Raw genomic sequence first — 18,227 nt, 5'->3', positions numbered from 1 at the left:
TCTCTCTAAAACGATATATGTTATAGCATTTGAGTCAGGATATACGTTTTCAGTAGTACCGGATTCGCCAGCATTTACTGTAGTTGGGGATTTGCTGGTGTAAGTCGGTTGGTGAAAAATGCCTGGCTATGCAAAACAGTCGGTGATCGTAACAAGAGCCATAGATAAAACTGTAAATGTCCGAAAGATTTTGTCGCGCAGTGTATGTCGATGGTTTTCAATGTTTTTCTATTGAGGTAGGTTTTTTATTTTATCAATCAATGAACACGGGTACTTATGTACTTTCTAAAAGTAACTTTCATCACTTTTTCATTTCATGAGACTGTCATTTCTGTCGCTCAAGTTCCCACCCTTCTTTACACTCGCTGATTGGCCAAAAGTTTATGTAGCAAGCGTCACTTTATCACTCGACAATTTGCTCGACAAACTCTTAACTGAATTCTTTACAACATGGGCAAAATGGCAAAGGCTCTTGGCCTCGGCGTGAAAGGCAACCTCACGGTAGCCCTAGATCGCTCACATTACCTCGCAGGCGACCTCTTGCGCGGAAGCGTAGTGCTCAGCGTTACGGAGCCGCTCGACTTCACGTCACTTCTGGTGCGCATCCACGGCAAGGAGCTTCTCACGTGGACCGAAGGCGGCGGCCAGGCTGCGGCTGTGTATCTCCGAGAGTATCTACATTTAGACGAAGAGGTACGATGGTCATTGCTCAAAGTTGGAAAATAGTATTTATGGTCTCTAACATTATGGGCAATCTACTTCAGATCGTCTTGAGTGCCGAACAACAGTCGTGTCAACCGGGAGAGTACGTGTACCCCATTTGCTTCCAGCTAGCCGAGACGCTCCCCAACTCGTTCCATATTTCGGGCCGTGATGCCGGTGTCATGTGCCGCATCGACGCGTCGCTAAGCTACTCGGCCACAGCCGTCATGACAGTCAAGGGCAAGTTATCAGCTGACATGGATGCGAAGAAGACTTTCGTAGTGCAGCAACCGCCGATTGGCCAACCCGTACGCTCGCTTGAAAATTCGGCGTCGGGTGAGATCCACATGCTGCGCCTTATGAAGAAAGGAACCTGCTCTATTTCGGCGCAGCTACCAAGCAACGTTCACGTCACGGGAGACGTATTGCTGGCCCAGACCAGAGTCCAAAACGATACCTCGAAGGACATGAACAAGCTGTCCATGATGCTCTATGAAGACGTCATAGTGGACTTGGGCACTTCACACCAAAAATCTGAAGGATCCACTTGTGTCAGTCGCAGAGACTTTCCGGGCGTACAGGCAGGAAAGACGCTCGAACAGGTGCTGGATCTGCCGCTAGTCACCAAAGCGTCGACATCTCGGCCAGTTTCTGCCGCCATTGAGTCGCATTTCCTGACAACCAGGTATCGCCTCGTCATCAAGTGCCAGTTCCGCCTTTGTCGCAGCGTTTCAGTGGATTTCCCCGTGGCAATTCTTCGGAAGCTGGTAGTGGAAGCCGCGTACGCCCCGACCGCCGCTGTTCTACCGACAGTAGCTGCTACGGCTGCGTCGCCGTCGGTAGAAGTGATGCAAGCGGTGGCTGTTGCTCCAAGGAGGAAATCTGCTAATGACGGTCGGAGTTCGAGGAGTTCCGAGAACTCGATCCGGTCGCCGACAGCCACGCTGGACTAGGTAGCTGTTGTGTGTGGAAAGCATATCTATATTACTTAAGTACTGTGTTGTAGGCAGGGGCTAATGGTAACCAAATATCATATGATATTTTTGATAGTAATAGTACTATTTTCGATATTAAATATAGCAGTAACTCATTTTTGCAAAAGCTAACATAATATTTTAATATTAAGTCGGAGAACTGAAAATATTAGATACTACATAATATTTTATAATATTTTCCCACTTAAGTACGTTTCTTGCCACATTACAACCGAGCGGAGCCAAATAACTTTTCGATCAGGTTCTAGAACAGCAGTAGGCTTTAAGACTGACGAGTATTTGCTCTAGTATTTCACTGTGACACAGACAAGGCGACCGAGATGGAAAACTGCAAACGCTTGCAGCTGTTTAACGTTGATAGAGCGAAATCAAGACATTTGTTCTTGTTCTCTACCGATCTCCTCGTCCACATCGTCGTCTAATAAACCTACTGCCTGTGGCGCTAGATTGATGCGCTCAGCAGTGCCAACACACGACGCCAACCTTGCCGTCACTCTCACAATTGTCCCTCCCTCACGGTTGATTAGTAATACTTCAGCTAGCCGAGCGTTAACGACATCTGATTAGTATATTTAGACCGATTACGCAATCTTTGAAAAATATAATATCGTATTAACATATATTAAGCTGATATTTAATAATATCATATTGTCTCAGAAGAAAATATTAGGTGATATTTTTTATATTAACTGGTCTACAGGTGATATTTTCACAATATTAACTTCACCGATTTTGGAGTTACCATTAACGTAGGAGACGAAAAGGATTGGAGGTCGCTCAAGAACGCGTGTGTCGACGTACATAAGTTGAGCACTGCAGGCAGAAGCCGAACTGGCAGTACCGGTAGTGCAGCTCAAGCTCAGTAGACTTGTGTATTTTGGTTTGGTTATCGTGGCTGCATTGGTCGAATACATATGAGACCACCCAAAACAAAATGATACTTACGAACCTAACTACGAATCGCACTCTAAACGAAAGCGGGGCATCTCTTGAGCCCTTATATGCTACAGAATTCTTAAAACTGAGTTTAAAAAAAAAGTTGTGGCCGCTCAAAAATATTATCTTCATTTATGGGCCCTCGAAATGACGATACATTTAGAAGTGTTGTGAGCTCAATATTTTTTCAATTTTAGAGATTTAAGTGTTATTTAAAAGCTCTTGTTAAAAGCAAGTGTCCCATGTTATGGGACACTTTTTGAAGAGCCCCCCAAAATAGGTTTTAGGTTTGCTATTGACGCAACTGAAGCATATTTAGCAAATATAAAGCACATGCAGTTTGTCCACAACGTTTTTTTGGCTGTCCTTCTCGCACAGACAGCTAGATGTAGAGCTGAAAAAACTGCTTTTCATTCGAACACTATTTCGGGACACTGGAAGGATTTCCACTTCACTTGGTGTTTGTATGTATTTTTCATTTTATCTGACGATTTGTGAATTGGTTTTTTCGAATTAACCTAGTCCACATATGGAACAAAGAGCACCAATTTCATGTGTTTGTGGCTCTATCCAGCTATTTTCAAGTTTTGGTCGTTTCAAACAGAGTGTCCTTTGAGAAATCGCGTGACTGAAGCTACAGTTAAATACCCAATAAAAGACTTGGTTTTTGTAGCGGAAGAACATATGTTCTGTAATCAGTGACCAACCTGCCAGAGATTTAGTGTGAACAAACTCATTTTGATAATGTTGCTGCCAGAATGCAGACTTCGCGTGCCAGGTGCGAGCACAGCAAACCCCTCTGCCACTAATTTATCGTTTAGGTAGCTGCGCTCTATCAGTGCGATATTGCTATATATATGCTGGGCATTTTTATGATGCAGTATACATATTCCTATATTAACAAACTGTCCCGCAATTGTGTGTCCCGGAATTGTGGCAGCACGGATAATAGTAGCGTTAGAGCCTTGTCCAAATAGAAAAGTAATTACTTTTCAACACCGACTTTTTGCGCTTCCAAGACCTTCGAGAAAAAGTTGGTAGCCGTCGTGCCTACTTTTAAGTCGACAAATAAAAGTAGGACCATCACCAACTTTTTTTTTAGCTCCTAGCGACTTATGTTTTGGAGGGACAGCAAAACAGAAGTCAACATGGAGAGCGACGCAGCGAGGGTTCCCTGCGAGGGGGGGGCATGCAATGGACGTTGACAGCAGCGTGCTGGTCGTAGAAGATGTTGGTGGGGCAACTATCGGCGTTGACGTTGGTTCTCGGGGTGGAGAGGTCTCCAATTAGCGTCATCAGTTGCCCCCAGCACAAACTGCAACCATGGAATTACTGTAGTACTCTGGGGCTGATGCAGCGCTGAAGACGTTGAGATCTTCAGCACCGTCTTACTATTCATCATGCTTGGAGCCGTATTTGGTACGATTGACTGGAGATCTCTTCGAGCTCCTCCAGGAGAGAGGATCACGGTGCGCTCAGATTTTTACCCCAAGTTGAAGGCTCGGCGATCACCTACAGCATACCGCAAAACTTTGCGTTGCTCTCCAGAGTCGTTCGACCTTCTTTGAGAGTTTTTGAAGCCCCTGTACTACCAGAAGTATGGTTTCCAGAAAAATACGCAATGATGCTTTTGACTTTGGGCTTGCAAGTGACTATTCTGACACACTTCTGGAATGGATGCTGTCAAAATCGGGATGGCGGAATTGAGTGATCGGCACCCGTGACGGTCTCGCTAAAGCCCTACGGAACTTCTACAGCCAGCTAGATTGCTAGTCGGTATATTGCCAAACTGGAAGAACTTCTGTACGAAATGAAAGACGACGAGATATATTTTCCACCGTTAGATTCGAGCTCTGAATGGAGTGAGATGACTGATGGTTTTGCTGCACGTAATGCTGATTTTCCTGATGTAGCGTGTATTATTGACGGGACTCTCGTGCGCACTCGACGACCGAAAGACTTTCAAGTATTTTAAAACTTTGGGACTTCATTGTGCTTGTGATTTTAAATGGTTTTGATTGCTACAGGGATTCTACGACAAGGGTGGCAAGCCGTCCTACAACTGCTTGGCAGCAATCGACTACCGCTACAAGTTTCGTTACATTGGTGTTTTTAGTGGCAGCAATTCGGACCAATCAATGTGGAATCAGTCCGCTGTTCTTGGTGTTTATGCTCGAAGCCTATGTCCTCCAGGCATCAATTGGTTGGGAGATGCTGGTTTTAAACCATGGCCTTTTTTATGGTGCCGTTTGATGAGCGAGGTGACAAGCACCTGACGGCAAAACAGCGCAGGTTATGACGAATGCATTGTCCATGTCAGGCGAAAGACTGATTAGTTTGCTGTGCTACGGCTTGTTCTGAGGCAGCTACAATTATCATCTCTCTCAAACCCGTATTCTAGTCGAGTGCGTGTTTGGAAAATTGAAGGCACGATTCAAGATACTACATGGAGTGACCGATCGGAAAAAAGCACAGCACCAATGCTCGCATGATCACTGCTGCTGCTGTCCTGCACAATTTGCTGATCGACATTGGAGATAAGCAATTCATAGTGAAGCGTAATGCGGCTCAGAAGGCGAGAGATAGACATGATTCACGACGCGTGATGCAAGCGTTTAACGAGGATTGGGATCGAACGCAAGCTGAAATTAATTTAGCAATCGCAAAGAGAAATACATATGCAGATCGGTTTTACAAAAACGATCAAGAATAAATGCGAGTATAGCAGACACTGTGACGGAGCCGACGTTGTCAGGAAAGTTATAATCGAGCAGAAGAATTGTTAGTTCCCATTAGATTGGTTCTGCATCCACCTCACCATTTCGCTGTAAAATCCAGCTGTAACTTGGTGTAAACCCGCAATGCTGGTTAGCAGCGCCTCGCTGTTGGCCTGCTGCTTTGCATTGGACTCTTCAATCGATGACGTCAGCTTTTAACCAGTACAGACATCTCCCCGCTGGCTTGAGATGACTGCTGGCGAGCCGAAAAAATACGTTGAATCGCTTCAAACCCCGATCTGAGAGTAGTACTCACTACATCTGCAGGTCGTTTTGTGGCAAAGTTGCTATATTGCTTGTCACGTTGTTTTTTCGCTTTAGCTGTTGCTTTTGCCTTTTCGCGAGCTTTGGTCGGTGATTTATATGAATCTGAGTCCGCGTTATCGTCTCCGGCGCGCTCATCTTCATCACTTTCGCTGGGAGGCAGGCTCACTCTATCTGGGACACCAGTCTCCACGAAAGCTTCACCCGTGCAGCCCGGTCGATGCGAAAACACATCACACAACAGCGGCCATAGAGCTGCGAGGTCTGAGCCAAGCTCCTTTCGATAGATCGGATGCACCGACGTGGGATTGCTCGTGAATTTGCGTCGACGCCCACCACTTTCGGCAGCACTATCATCTGAGGCCTCGTCATGCTCTCCAAAGAAGCAATCGGCTAGAATTTCTGGATATTTCCGAAAGGTGTCCTCTCCCTCATCACTGCTAGCGTTTGCATTAAGAGGGCAATTTCCTGTGGCAAGCATTCGGCCTCGCTTGGCCTTGTATCCGGCTCGAACACCATCTAGCTTGTTCTTGAACTGTTTGACCGTCACGTTGCGAGGTTCGTCATCACCCCACGCGTTCTCCATCAGAGCCCGCTGCTGAAACACATTGATTGTGTCCTCCCACATCGCACGCTGAGCTTTCGTGTTTGAATTCTTTATAGCAATTTTTCAGAATCTGCTTGTTCTAAAAGCGAGCTTCGATCGCCAAAGTCGTTAATTGAACGGTCTACTTCATCGTCTTCACTTCCTTTGTATCGGCTGTGCGTTCACCCATCTTACTGCCTTTTGCACTACCCTTCGCTCCACCCTTCGCTTTCTTGGTAGCGTTTTTTCGTTGGATTTGGCGGTGAACGTTGTCATGGCCTGCCTCGGTTACAACTTTGTCCATGCAGATTGCTACGGACTTGTGCATACCCGCCATCTTGGGCTTGCGCGTCCTGCGAGTCGTTTCTTTGATTGCTGTTCCATCGCTCAATGACTTGCGAGCTGGTGCCTTCGATACAGACGAATTGGACTGAGCGGACAAGTCTTCACTTGCTTCTGTAGAGGTCGCACTTTGATCAGATCGTCTAGATCTTTTGCACGGGGGTTCTGCATCAGCAGGCACTTGGCCACTTGCATCTGCTTGATCCCCTTCGTACTGTGTGTAGTAAGACGGCAAACCCAGCGACGATGGCGGCTTCGTAGCAGAAGCCAAATGGTCGAGGTTGGTATTCGCTGGAGATCTTGGATATGCTTCTGTATTTGCGTCCTGCTCTGCGGGTGTTCTCTGCATTTTGGCTGGGCTGGTGAAGAGCGGTACGCAAGAGTGACGACAAAAACGCTTGAACAGAAAGGAAACACTATCATTTAGCATGAAGGAAGGAAAACTCTCCGTGAAGATATGCCGCTTCCAAGGAAATTCGTTGTACCAACTTTTCGAGACTTGGACAAGAAGATGACTTCTTGATCCTACTTTTTTCTCTCCCCAAAGAAGTCATTTCGAATAAAAGTTATCACCTCTTTTATTTGGACAGCACCCTTACCGGTACTACGTATTTGCTACATCCACTGCCGACAACCAATGTAATAAAAAAGATGAGGAGCTAAAGCTCTCTAAATTATATAATACGTCACTCTTTTGTGTCCCCATCAGTCCGCATTCAATAAGAAAACCTAAGGCGTCATATCTTACTGGAGTTAAGTTATACTCGATTGATTAACATATCTCGGAGCTGGCAGGGCTTACCAAAACATTTTTTTGGTCGTTTATGAACTAAGGGAAATGGTCAATTTAGTAGCCGCTTTGAACATCGTGCACACTTTGGTCGATATCATCAAGAGGAATAGTCCAATTAAAACGCTACTTGCGCCATCGAAAAGAGCCGACACACAGCCATTTGTGAGAGTTTTTACTGATTGAATGCTATAGTTTTGTTGCATTTGTGAAGATTGCAAGTTGGGCGTTACGTTTGACGGACTTGTCAGTTTAGTAGCCACATTTGACTTAATTTCATTAAACTGCTCGATTCATCATCAAATAAACAAGTCTAAGGGTTAGGGGAAAATCCTGTCTTAAGTCATATTTTCACCGTTTCAGCATTATAAGCAGTTTATAAACTGCGACAGCCTAAGCCCACGCCTCTACCACAGGTTCAATTTTCGTCGCTGGCTCCTGGCCAGCTTTCTTCTTCCTGGACGACACTGATTCCTTCGCCTTGGTTATCCCAGTCTCGGAGGCTTTCTCCTGCATCTTCTGGTAGCATATTATGCGGGCCGCGGTTGGGCTTGCGAAGAATCCTTTTCCGAGCTAGAGCGACGTACTACTTAAGCGTGCTATGGGGAATCTTGGTTTGTCGCTCGTTGTCTTCGTAGTGGACCCCGAAAGCACCTCTTAAACAACAGCGCGTCAGAATAAGGTGCTTGAAGCCTTCCTATTAAGCCAGGCTTGGAAATGGGCGGGGAATATCCAGATATAAAGTGCTTCAGGTTTTTACTTAGACGGAGCAATTGTAGCTTTGGCAAATCAAATCAGTAACCGTATGGGTACATTGACGGTATTGGGTGAAAATAGGTCGGCTACTAAACTGGCAAAAGCTACTAAATTGACCATTTCCCTTAGAAACGAAAGAAGAAATAGATATATGTTTTTCTAGCAAAAAAACTTAAAAACAGGCTTACCGGTATTAATAACGATCACATTGTTTCGAATGGACTCAAATTTTGATCTTGACCTGAAGACTGACAAAAAAGAAATCAAAATCACCATCATATTGCATAAAATATTCTATCTAGCAGGCTCGCGCAGCTAGACCGACCAGCAGACGATCCACAAAATAATCTACGACGTTTACTAGTAATATTTTGTTCTGCTCATTTCCTAGTTGGCGACTGAATGAACCAACCCTGTATCCTGGGTATAGCCGGAATGGACAATACGACAGCGAGCAGCAACTGTAGGCCTTCTCAGGTTGCAACTCCCATAAATAATATTTAATCATTAAATATCGAATGATCAAAAGTTGCAATTTCTTCCGTTTTGGCTGTAGGGATTCAGTATGAGTGTTAATATTCTCTGTCTTAGTTAACATTTAGTACGATTAAATCGTATTAGTTTTGGCAACCTCAACGATATTATTCAATGAGTAACTCATAACTTAATAATATTATTAAATGCTCAAATCAGAAGCTGTTAATGCTTACCTCTGAACATCCTTTATGAACGCTACGAGGTCCTGTGCAAATGGCATTATGCACTTAGCACCCTGTCCCTTAGTCGTCTTACTAGTCTGTGGCCCGTCGAACTCTTCAATATTCTCCTTGTCGTCTATCAGAGTGCGACGATGAATCTCGAGGCTCTCTGATGCAGGTTTACACCCTATCGTCTCAGCAAGGATAATCGCTTCACGCTTTTTGCGGATTGAGTATGAAATATGGGGCGCCATTTTTGAAAATGACCGCTGTACGAAGGAGCCCATCGCGTAGCCACTCGATAAATACAGATATTTATTGGCTAAAACTAAATGACTTGGGATTTAAACTTCAACTGTTACTACAGTAGAGTGTTTTTTGTAGTATGGCGGATTGCACCATCGTTGTCCGTAACCACGCAATTTCAGGCGATCGTGTAATAGCAATTTTTTATAATGCTACTTTTATTTCTAGTCTTGGGTCATTTAGATGGTCGCTGTCCCCACTGTCCGAGATGGACCAAATTTGTTAAAGAGGCAAGGGAAAATTTTAATATGCATCGATTTTTTTTACTACGCCCTTTTGAAGTCTACATTGCGGTTAGCTTCTCGAGTGCAATTGAGTATTGCAATCTACGAGGAACATGCAACTGGGCATTGCAATTCAAAACTGCAATACTTCGCTTCAACGTATCTTCAATCTTATCGCGGTCTGCATTAAGTTTTTCTTGGTGTCTTATCGCCTCAGCACAAATTATTCAAGCAGGTGTAGCGTTGGCTGTGGCAGTTGTCGTATAGCACCTTGCGGTATAGCATCTGGCGGTGCCTTCTCCGTACCGCGTTCTCTACTTTATTCTCCAATTCGCTCGGTGGTCAAAACAGTCCTTACGCCCATTGACCCACGCCGTCAACACACAGGGTCTTCTTTGGCACAACTAGATATGACCCTTTCCAAGCAAAAATTGCACCGCGGGGAGGCTCCGACGTGATCAAGTTCTACTTCCACTCCTAGCTCTTGCAGTGCTGTGGTGTACAAGTGCCTCAAGTGCGATCGAATGCCAGCTCAGCGGTGGAAAACAGGCTACACCAATTTGTATCGGCACTTGAGTGCCTTCCAAGGTAACGACTTCAGAGCAAGGTCCGCAGCTGCTATCAAGACGCAAAATAGCAAGCTTGGGTTTGAAGTCATCGAGTTTGTGAGTGAAGGGGATTTTTTCGTGTTTAAGTGGATAAAGTGGCTCATAATGCGGGATATGCCTTTCAGCGAGGTTGACAATGAGATGTCACGAGAGCTTGCTTGGATAAAATCGGCGCTGCATGTATGTAGTAAATCGGCTCGAGCCTGTATACGCGTGCTGGATCCGCTAGTAGAGCACATAATTACGGACGAGCTTTCGAGCGCGTCCCTATCATGTTTGATGGATAGCAGCACAACACCACTACGTAGCAGTATTTGCTGTGTACATGAAGGACGGCAAATGCTTCGAGGTGCTGCTGGAGTTTTCACCCCCACTGGATGAGAAGTCCCACACGGCCGAGTCCCATCGTGATCTGATGAATTTCGTGCTGAAAGTTTCAATAAGTCGCTTGAGAGCGTCTCAGTACTAATAGGTGACATATCCTACCAACGAGGCCTCAGCCGATTTAGTGGGTGTGCCTCTCCTAGGCGCGCAGCACACAAATTTAATCTTGCTGTGAAGCGATACGTGAACGGAAAATCTGGCGCTAGCTTCGCTATCGACAAACTCATTTAATGTGCTCACAAGATACAAACCTTAAAGCGGCAGCTGCATTGCGAGAGATTACCGACCTGATGACGGTACGCTCTAATGATACGAGATAGTCATCAACCTACCAAATGCTATCTAGATTCTATCAGATCGAGAAAGGGGCTGCGACGGGTACGCGAGGTTGAAGTTCCACGCCATGCTTATATTCAAGTGCTCAGGGATATTTTTCGTTACTGATTCGGTTTGATCAAGTCATGGTTGGGCTCCAAGATAAAGATGTTACCGTCGCTTCTGCTCGTGCAACTTTCGATGCTCTACTAGAGGACTATCCAGAAATGAGCCACTATCTTGCTCAAGATGCGTTAATTGCACACAATCCAGTATTCGAGTCAGCTTGTTCGAAAGTGCTGAACGAGACTTCAGGAGATCTTTCCGCTCTAGAAAAACTGCAATCAAGCAGCTCGAGGTTCGTCAAGCACGGGAGCGTCGGCGTTTCGTGTCAAGTGAGAAGACAAACTACTATCAGGAACAACTACACCATTTTTAAATCAAGCTGGCAAATTTCTCAAAGCAAGTGAGCTACTGAGGTTTTTAAGAAAAAAACCTAAATTTGGCTTTATTAAAGAAAAAGTACATTTCCCACAAAGTGGAAATTGGCGCGTTGTGGTTCCCAATCAAGTGAAGAATAGCCAACCGTTCTGGCGCCAATTTGCTCCCACGGGACACCAATCATTCTGTGTTGAGCAGTAGCCTCATCTTTCTTGTCACTTTCATTTCTGCGCTGTTCCCAAAGCATGCCGTCAAAGCCCACCCCTACGAGGAAACAGCGCTAACACGAACAAATTGTTGCCAAGGCATGCGTCGTGCGTGCCTTCAAGGATGGCGCGAATTGGCAGAATGTCGCCAAGCACAATGATGTTCCGTACAGCACCGCTCGTCGCGCCGTTCTTAACGCTGACACTGAGCCCGGGGATCACGGAGGAGTTCGCGACGTTCGCGTTAAAATGACTGCTTCAGTCATGGCCCAGCTGGAGGTATATCTCGACGAGGGTTGCCGCCACACCTGTGAACAGATGCGCGACAGGTTGCTGAGGGATATGGGCGTGTCTGTAAGCACGTCTTCCGTGCACCGAGCCCTCCAGGGCATGGTCTACAGTTTCAAGAGGATCGAGAAGATTACAATGAATAACGCGGAGAACAAGACGAAGCGCAAAGAGTTTGTGGACAAGTTGGAGAAACGCACGTCTGCGGGTGACATGATCGTGTTTCAGGACGAAACCAATCTCAACATGTATCTGTCGCGTAGTAAGAGCTACCCGCGGGTTGGAGAGCGTGCACGGTGGCGCTTGCATCCTCTAAAGGGCCAACTTACATATACAAGGTGGTGTTTCGTCTGGAACCGGTATCGTACTCATGCGAACCCACTCTGGGCCTGTCAAGAAACAGGAGATTGCGCGCTTTGTCGCTGATCTCTTTACGACAGCGTTGGCAACGGACGGGTACCGTGAGCTGGCGCCGTCCAACAAGATAGTCATTGTTACGGACAATGCGCCGGTCCACAGTGAAGTCGATACGCTTGCAAGAGAGATTCTGACGGGGGACGGGCCCCAAGCTGGTCGTGCTGCACTTAGCGCCTTACAGCCCCCTGCTCAACCCAATTGAGGGCTGCTGTTATGTGCACAGGCTAAGGTGCGTCGATTCATTGCCGAGCGTAAGGAGGAATTTCTAGTAAAAGGCGAGTACGACACATTCTGCGTTCACCGCCAGGCGCTGATGACAGAAGCTGTGGAGATGGCGAAGCCTTCTATTACGCGTCGGTTGGTCTGGCGTATAGAGCGTCATTTTCTTAAGGCTTCCTTTGTGGCTACAAAAGGAGAGGACATGGAACTAGGCAAGTAGGAGGTTCCAGCGATATGTAGTCATATTCACTTGATCGTAAATGTCGACTTGTAGAATTTTCACTTTGTGAGAAATGGCTTTTTTCTGATGCCTAAATTTTGTGCATAAATAAAGACGTTCACTTGCTTTAGAAAAATTGCCAACTTGATTTGGAAATGGTGTAGAACGTAAGCGGTTAAGGACGACGCAGTCTACATCATACGAGGACTTGCAGTTCCTGAAGGGAACGTCCGTGGCCGTTGAGCGATTGCTCAGCTCTGCCAAGTCTGTTATGACAAACCGAAGGGCCAGGTTAACTCCTGTTATGTTTGACGCGATCGTGTTTCTAAAGAGAAACCGCGATTTTTTGGGATTTAAAACTTGTAGCCAGGACTATCATAGATGCGCATACTGATGAACGAGGATATCAACGATTGCAATAGATCCTCGCAGCAAATGGATATTGCACATTCCACTCCACTTGGGTATTGCAATTTCTAGCCTTTTTGCAATTTCTCCTTTTAACTGCAATACATCTCCTGCGGATAAATCAATTTATTTTTTCCTTCCCTGAAGATAGCCATAATTGTCTAGAGGTCGACAATTTTATTAGTCAGTATTATAGTAATACTTCTAAAGTAGAGTTCTCCCCGTCTCGCTACATTTAGTAGTACTCAAGTATTAGTTTTGTGGACGGTATAGTGCTATAATATAGCAGTTTGGCGAAAAATCAAACTACTATCGATCCCTGAGAACTGCGAACGGATCCCCAATTAAAATATGAAACCATAATAAACCGATTCGGTCATTTTCCCCATGGTGAGCGGACACGAGTCACATGTGTGTTTGCGTCGCATTGCTAATGGGCATTTCATGCATGCTGGCGGACATTTCGGCGCGTTACACTGCACCCGATGACCAGCCGGCCTCTCATCGAGCGACTTGACTCAAGTCTTGAGGGTCCCGGTTTGAACAGCTGGTAAAAGTCGGTAGCGACTTGTCCTCCCGTTGTGCATGCTTGTACTACAAAAGTCTCCCCTTACATTATCCGCACCACGCAACCAAATCGTCGATCGTCTATCGGCTCCCGTTCCTCCCTCTCTTCTCTCTGTCCGGCTGGCGCGTTGCAGTCGAATAGACAGGCCTTTCACTTTCTCTCTCGCCAACGGAGCTCTTAAAGACCAAGCAACCACTTTTCCAGGCAAAAGTACTCGTGATCGGCCACCATGAAGTTCTTCGCGCCGATCGTTGTGGGCTTCATCGCCTTCTTCTCGGCGCAGGTGGACGCCAACGGCGTGTGCTACGACCCAGACCACACCAGCGGCAAGAGCGCCTCGACCGTGCAAGCTGACATGAAAACCATCGCTGGTGCCGGCTTCACCAGTGTGCGCACGTACATTTCCAAGTTCGGCAACACGGAAATGGGTCCGATCATCACTGGCGCCGGACTCACGGCTGTGCTGGGCGTGCCGTACCCGCAGAGTGACTACCTGGAGCAGATGGAGGCCGCCATCTCGGCTGCCAATGCCGGCGGCGTGTACGCCATCATGGTCGGCAATGAGAACTTGGCGGGCGCCTCAAGTATCCCCAGCGGCATGATCGACGTCATCAACCAGATCAAGTCGCGCGTGTCCTGCAAGGTCGGCACTGTCCAGCGTAACACGGAGATGATCGGCTACCAGAGTATTTCAGGCTGGTCGGACCTCGTTTCGGCCTGTGACGTCCTGGGGGTGAACGTGCATCCGTTCTTCAACCCCGGCACGACTGCTGACGGCGCTATCGACGTCGTGGACAAACAGTGGCAGACGATGATGGGTAACTTTGGAGACAAGCTCCTATTGACCGAGACGGGATGGCCATCCAGTGGCTCGGTGTCGGGCAACACCGGTAGTCTGGCGGGCGAGCAGACTTTTTACAGCGCCTACCAGCAGTGGAGCAACAGCCTTAGTGAGAAGTTCTACTTTCAGTTCTTTGACATCCCAAGCAAGCCGGAGGCTTATGAGCAGACTTTCGGTCTGTATACGGCGGACTCGCAGCCCAAGTTCACCATGTCCCACCAGCAATCGCCTTCAACTCAGCAGTCTCCGTCGTCTTCAACTTCGACGTCTCAGCAACAGCCAACCACGTCCGCCCCGACGACGGCTGCACCGGCCCCAACCACCGCCGCTCCGACCCCGGAGCCGACGATTGCTCCGGAGCCCAGCACGGCTACGCCCACGCCGACCCCGGAGACGTATCTGAGCTCTGGGTCTAGTGAGACCAAAACCAACACCACGTCTTTAATCGCTTCGCACTCGGGCTCGGTGTCGAGCAACGGTGACAAGACTGGCAGCTTGGCCGAAAAGGAGACTTCGTCGACTGAGCAGGACGACACTAAGAGTCGGACAAGACGTCCGATACAACGCAGTCCACTGCGACTATCAGCTCCACCGGTAAGAGCTCAGAGTCGCAGCAGCAGGAGCAGCAGCCGTCCAGCAACGGCCAGGACAACACTCAGAAGGTTAACAATCAGAGCGAGGAATCTGACGGCAAGGGTCGCGTCGTCGGACTTGCTGTTGGCGGTGGTGTTTGTGCTATGTTGGTCGCCTTCGGCTTCATCTACCAGGCCCGCAAGCGTGCGCAGGAACTGGAGGATGAGGACAAGGACGTTCACTTCTCGACCGTCACGCCTGTGGAGAATATCTGCTCGCTTTAAATGAGTATAGCACTGATTAGTCTTGCCATTGAATCAACGTTCCGGTTGTCCTTGCTCAAGTAAAAGTTTATACTGATGCCGTGCGTCCGATAGAAAGCTCTATGCATGGAGGCTTCTTCTACTAAGGCGCTGCAGGTGCTGGCGCCGGCGTTCCACCTTCCGTTGTAGCAGGTGCCGTCGTCTTTGCAGCTTCCAGTCCGACGGCAGCAATCGCAGCCGCAGGTGGCTCGAAGTCGCTGGCACTCACTCGCTTCTGAGCATGATTCAAAGCCGAAATGGTCTTGGCCGCCATGATTCCATAACGGAAGCGGCGACGGGCGTTGTAGCGCTTCATTTCTTGAGTGAAGTGTGGCAGGGCATCGCCACTCACGCCGTGGATGTCGGCCACCCACGGGTGATCGAGCACTTGTTGAGCAGTGAATCGCTTCTTGGGGTCAACAACCAGCAGTCGTGAGATCAAATCTTTGGCCGAGTCCGACACGCAGTCCCAGTACGGACTCGGGTAGTCGTAGACACCCGACTTGATTGACTGGAAGAGTGCAGCATTGTTTTCGTCGTAGAATGGAGGAAAGCCGCACAGCAGAATATACGCGATGACCCCGAGACTCCAGAGATCCACCTCAGCTCCGTACGGGCGACCTTCCAGAATCTCTGGAGCCACGTAACCGGGAGTACCACATGCCGTCTGCATGAGCGAGTCGCCCTTGATGAGCTTGGCGAGACCGAAGTCGGCGATCTTAATCTCGGCATTGTCGTCTGTGGACTGGTACAGCAAATTCTCGGGTTTGAGATCACGGTGGACGATGCCCTTCTGGTGACAGTAGAGCAGAGCGTCCGCCAGCTTCTTGACCACGCAACTGGCCTCTTTTTCGGAGTATTTCTCCTTTTCCACGATGCGATCGAAGAGTTCGCCGCCACTCATTTCCTCCATGACCATGTAAAAAGTCTTGTGGCAATCGAACACTTCTTTCAGCTGGACGATATTCATATGGTGCACCAGTTGCAGCACTTCCACTTCGACTCGAAGCGCCTCTTCATCCTCCGCCGTCAGACTCGCCTTGTCGATGCATTTGACGGCCCAACGCGAGTTGTCGGCCTTGCTGATAGCGCTCTTGACGGTCGCGAAGCTCCCACTGGAGAACAAACACAAGTCTCAGTTTCAACACATTGTTACAGCATTAACAGAATCGCGTACGTTCCAAGTGTCTTGCCCAGCTTGTAGTATTTGCTACACTCGTCCTTCTTGTAAAACTCCGTCACTTTCTTCATGATGCCCGTCATGGCTGTCTAGAGGTTGTGGAGCGAGCTGAGGTCACTTCAAGACGCCTATTTAGTGAATGAGGTGTTTCGAAAGCTGCCGGATAGTAGTGAATCACGAAAATAGCAGAAAACTGCCATGACATCCCAGAGCTTCCTGTCTTGTCGGAAGCTAATAAATAACTTGAGCGTGAAACTGCGTGTCACCAACTTCATTCTCCTGCGGAACGGCAACGTCCGACTACACACGATAAACCAAGTGATACTCTGCAACACCTTTGCATTTTAAAACGAATCTATCTAGTATGGCCGAGAGGCTTTGCGTGCCTTCCGGATGCCTGCCGGGTCGAGTCCCGACGCTCTTCTGGAGGAACCCGAGGACGAGTAGCCGTCCGTAGTCTCAGCCGAGCCCGACACCGTCCACTTGCAGAGGCGCGTATCCTCACCTCCCGTGTACAGCGTAGCATTCTCTGGGCCATAGTAAATGCAACGTACGCAGGACTTGTGGCCACCCTTGAGTGCCGCCGCGTGCTGCAACTTGCCGGCTGAGGCGACGTCTGTGCCGATGGTAACGGCGTTCAAATCGCCGTCGTGGTTGCCGGCCAGCAGGAAGAGCTCGTTAGACTGGTCGTCGTACACGCAGTCGATTAAATAGTCAGTGGACAAGCCGTTCTTGTTGCAGTCGTCACGGATCGTGTCGTAGTGGTGCAGTCGCTCGGCCGTCCAGAGGTTCCACAGGTCGAGCGTCTCGGTGCCTGTGAGACAGAAGATGTTCTCCTTCTGCGGGCCGAAGAAGCCGACAGTGGTGACGGCACTCTCAACGTTGAAAATACTCTCGAGCGCATCGTCTTCATCGGGTATGCGGCAGTCAAAGAAGCACACGACGCCGTCTTCGGACGCCGTGACCACGAACGCCGGCTGCGTCGGGTGGAATCGCACCTTGGTGATGGCGTCCACGTGGCTTTCTCCGTATTGGCCGAGCTTATTCCCCGTGCGAACGTCGTAAAATAGCGCGAGTTCGTCAGTACCCGTGGCTAGCAGCGTCTCGCCGCATCCAATGGACAGACTCCAGACTTCGCGTCCGACCGGCACCACCATTGCTGGGAGTGCCGCACGAGTGTCCCAGAGCTTGACGCACTCGTCACTAGAGCACGTAGCTAGCTGGAAAGGAGAGGACGAAGATGTCCACACCTCGTTAATGGTGCTATTATGCGCGTGGAATTCGTGCACTAACCCGAGCGTCTCGAGACTGCGCAGCTGAATCTTGCAATTGGATAGCGCCAGTGCTAGACCGCTTTTGTTCGCAGTGGGCTGGCAGTCCAACACGTAGTCATAGTCAAAGTCCTCGCTCGGATTGGCCAGTAGTGCCGTGTCATCTGTCGAGGCGAACGTCGCCACCGCCGTCTGAGCCAGCGTAAGGCCGCCGCGGTTCAAGGCATTGCGCATGTTGGTCAAATTGCACAATGTATCCATCTGATCAATGGCGGGTGCTTACCTTCTATATGATTGGTTGAAATACAATGCGTAGATTCCTCGACCAATGGGTGCCTTCTAATTCCCAATCGATGGATGAACGCTTGAAGTCGCGCCGCGGATCGGTGATCTGTTCACCTCCATCAGCTCGATCGTCAACATTCAGCTCCATCGCCACCGGGACTGCTCTGCGCACGCGGGAGAAGGCGCGTCTTGAGCTTCTTAAGGCTTCAGACCACGAAAAGGCAGCGAATCATGTACCGCTCGACGAGTCGTCGACGGGTATGGACGCGAACAGCCATGATCGGTTAAACTTCAGCAGCGATACAGGTGGCGGTGACGAAGAAGT

General features: G+C 48.4%; 5 protein-coding genes across 5 annotated transcripts; 2 read left to right on the top strand and 3 right to left on the bottom strand.

Moving 5' to 3' along the window:
- Positions 1–415: 415 nt before the first annotated feature.
- PITG_17413 (uncharacterized protein) lies at positions 416–1,655 on the top strand (the record flags this gene model as incomplete). Its single annotated transcript, XM_002896686.1, has 2 exons — positions 416–693; positions 765–1,655. The coding sequence occupies 2 exons, from the start codon at positions 451–453 to the stop codon at positions 1,653–1,655; spliced, it is 1,134 nt and encodes a 377-aa protein (XP_002896732.1).
- Positions 1,656–5,248: 3,593 nt separating this feature from the next.
- On the bottom strand, positions 5,249–7,908 carry PITG_17412 (uncharacterized protein; the record flags this gene model as incomplete). Its single annotated transcript, XM_002896685.1, has 5 exons — positions 5,249–5,275; positions 5,667–6,313; positions 6,456–6,716; positions 7,088–7,127; positions 7,804–7,908. The coding sequence occupies 5 exons, from the start codon at positions 7,906–7,908 to the stop codon at positions 5,249–5,251; spliced, it is 1,080 nt and encodes a 359-aa protein (XP_002896731.1).
- Positions 7,909–13,679: 5,771 nt separating this feature from the next.
- PITG_17411 (uncharacterized protein) lies at positions 13,680–15,148 on the top strand (the record flags this gene model as incomplete). The annotated part of the gene is made up of 2 exons (XM_002896684.1): positions 13,680–14,756; positions 14,843–15,148. 2 exons carry the CDS (start codon positions 13,680–13,682, stop codon positions 15,146–15,148), a joined length of 1,383 nt encoding a protein of 460 aa, XP_002896730.1.
- Positions 15,149–15,269: 121 nt separating this feature from the next.
- PITG_17410 (protein kinase, putative) lies at positions 15,270–16,470 on the bottom strand (the record flags this gene model as incomplete). The annotated part of the gene is made up of 2 exons (XM_002896683.1): positions 15,270–16,281; positions 16,344–16,470. 2 exons carry the CDS (start codon positions 16,427–16,429, stop codon positions 15,270–15,272), a joined length of 1,098 nt encoding a protein of 365 aa, XP_002896729.1.
- A 210-nt stretch (positions 16,471–16,680) lies between these two features.
- Positions 16,681–17,851, bottom strand: PITG_17409 (uncharacterized protein; the record flags this gene model as incomplete). Its single annotated transcript, XM_002896682.1, has 1 exon — positions 16,681–17,851. The coding sequence occupies one exon, from the start codon at positions 17,849–17,851 to the stop codon at positions 16,706–16,708; it is 1,146 nt and encodes a 381-aa protein (XP_002896728.1).
- Positions 17,852–18,227: the final 376 nt, after the last annotated feature.

The sequence above is a fragment of the Phytophthora infestans genome, genomic scaffold, assembly GCF_000142945.1.
Source record: "Phytophthora infestans T30-4 supercont1.54 genomic scaffold, whole genome shotgun sequence".
In the NCBI taxonomy this organism is placed as follows: Eukaryota; Oomycota; class Peronosporomycetes; order Peronosporales; family Peronosporaceae; genus Phytophthora; species Phytophthora infestans.
Note: the sequence above shows the minus strand (reverse complement) of the source record. Positions and strands in the feature narration are given on the sequence as shown.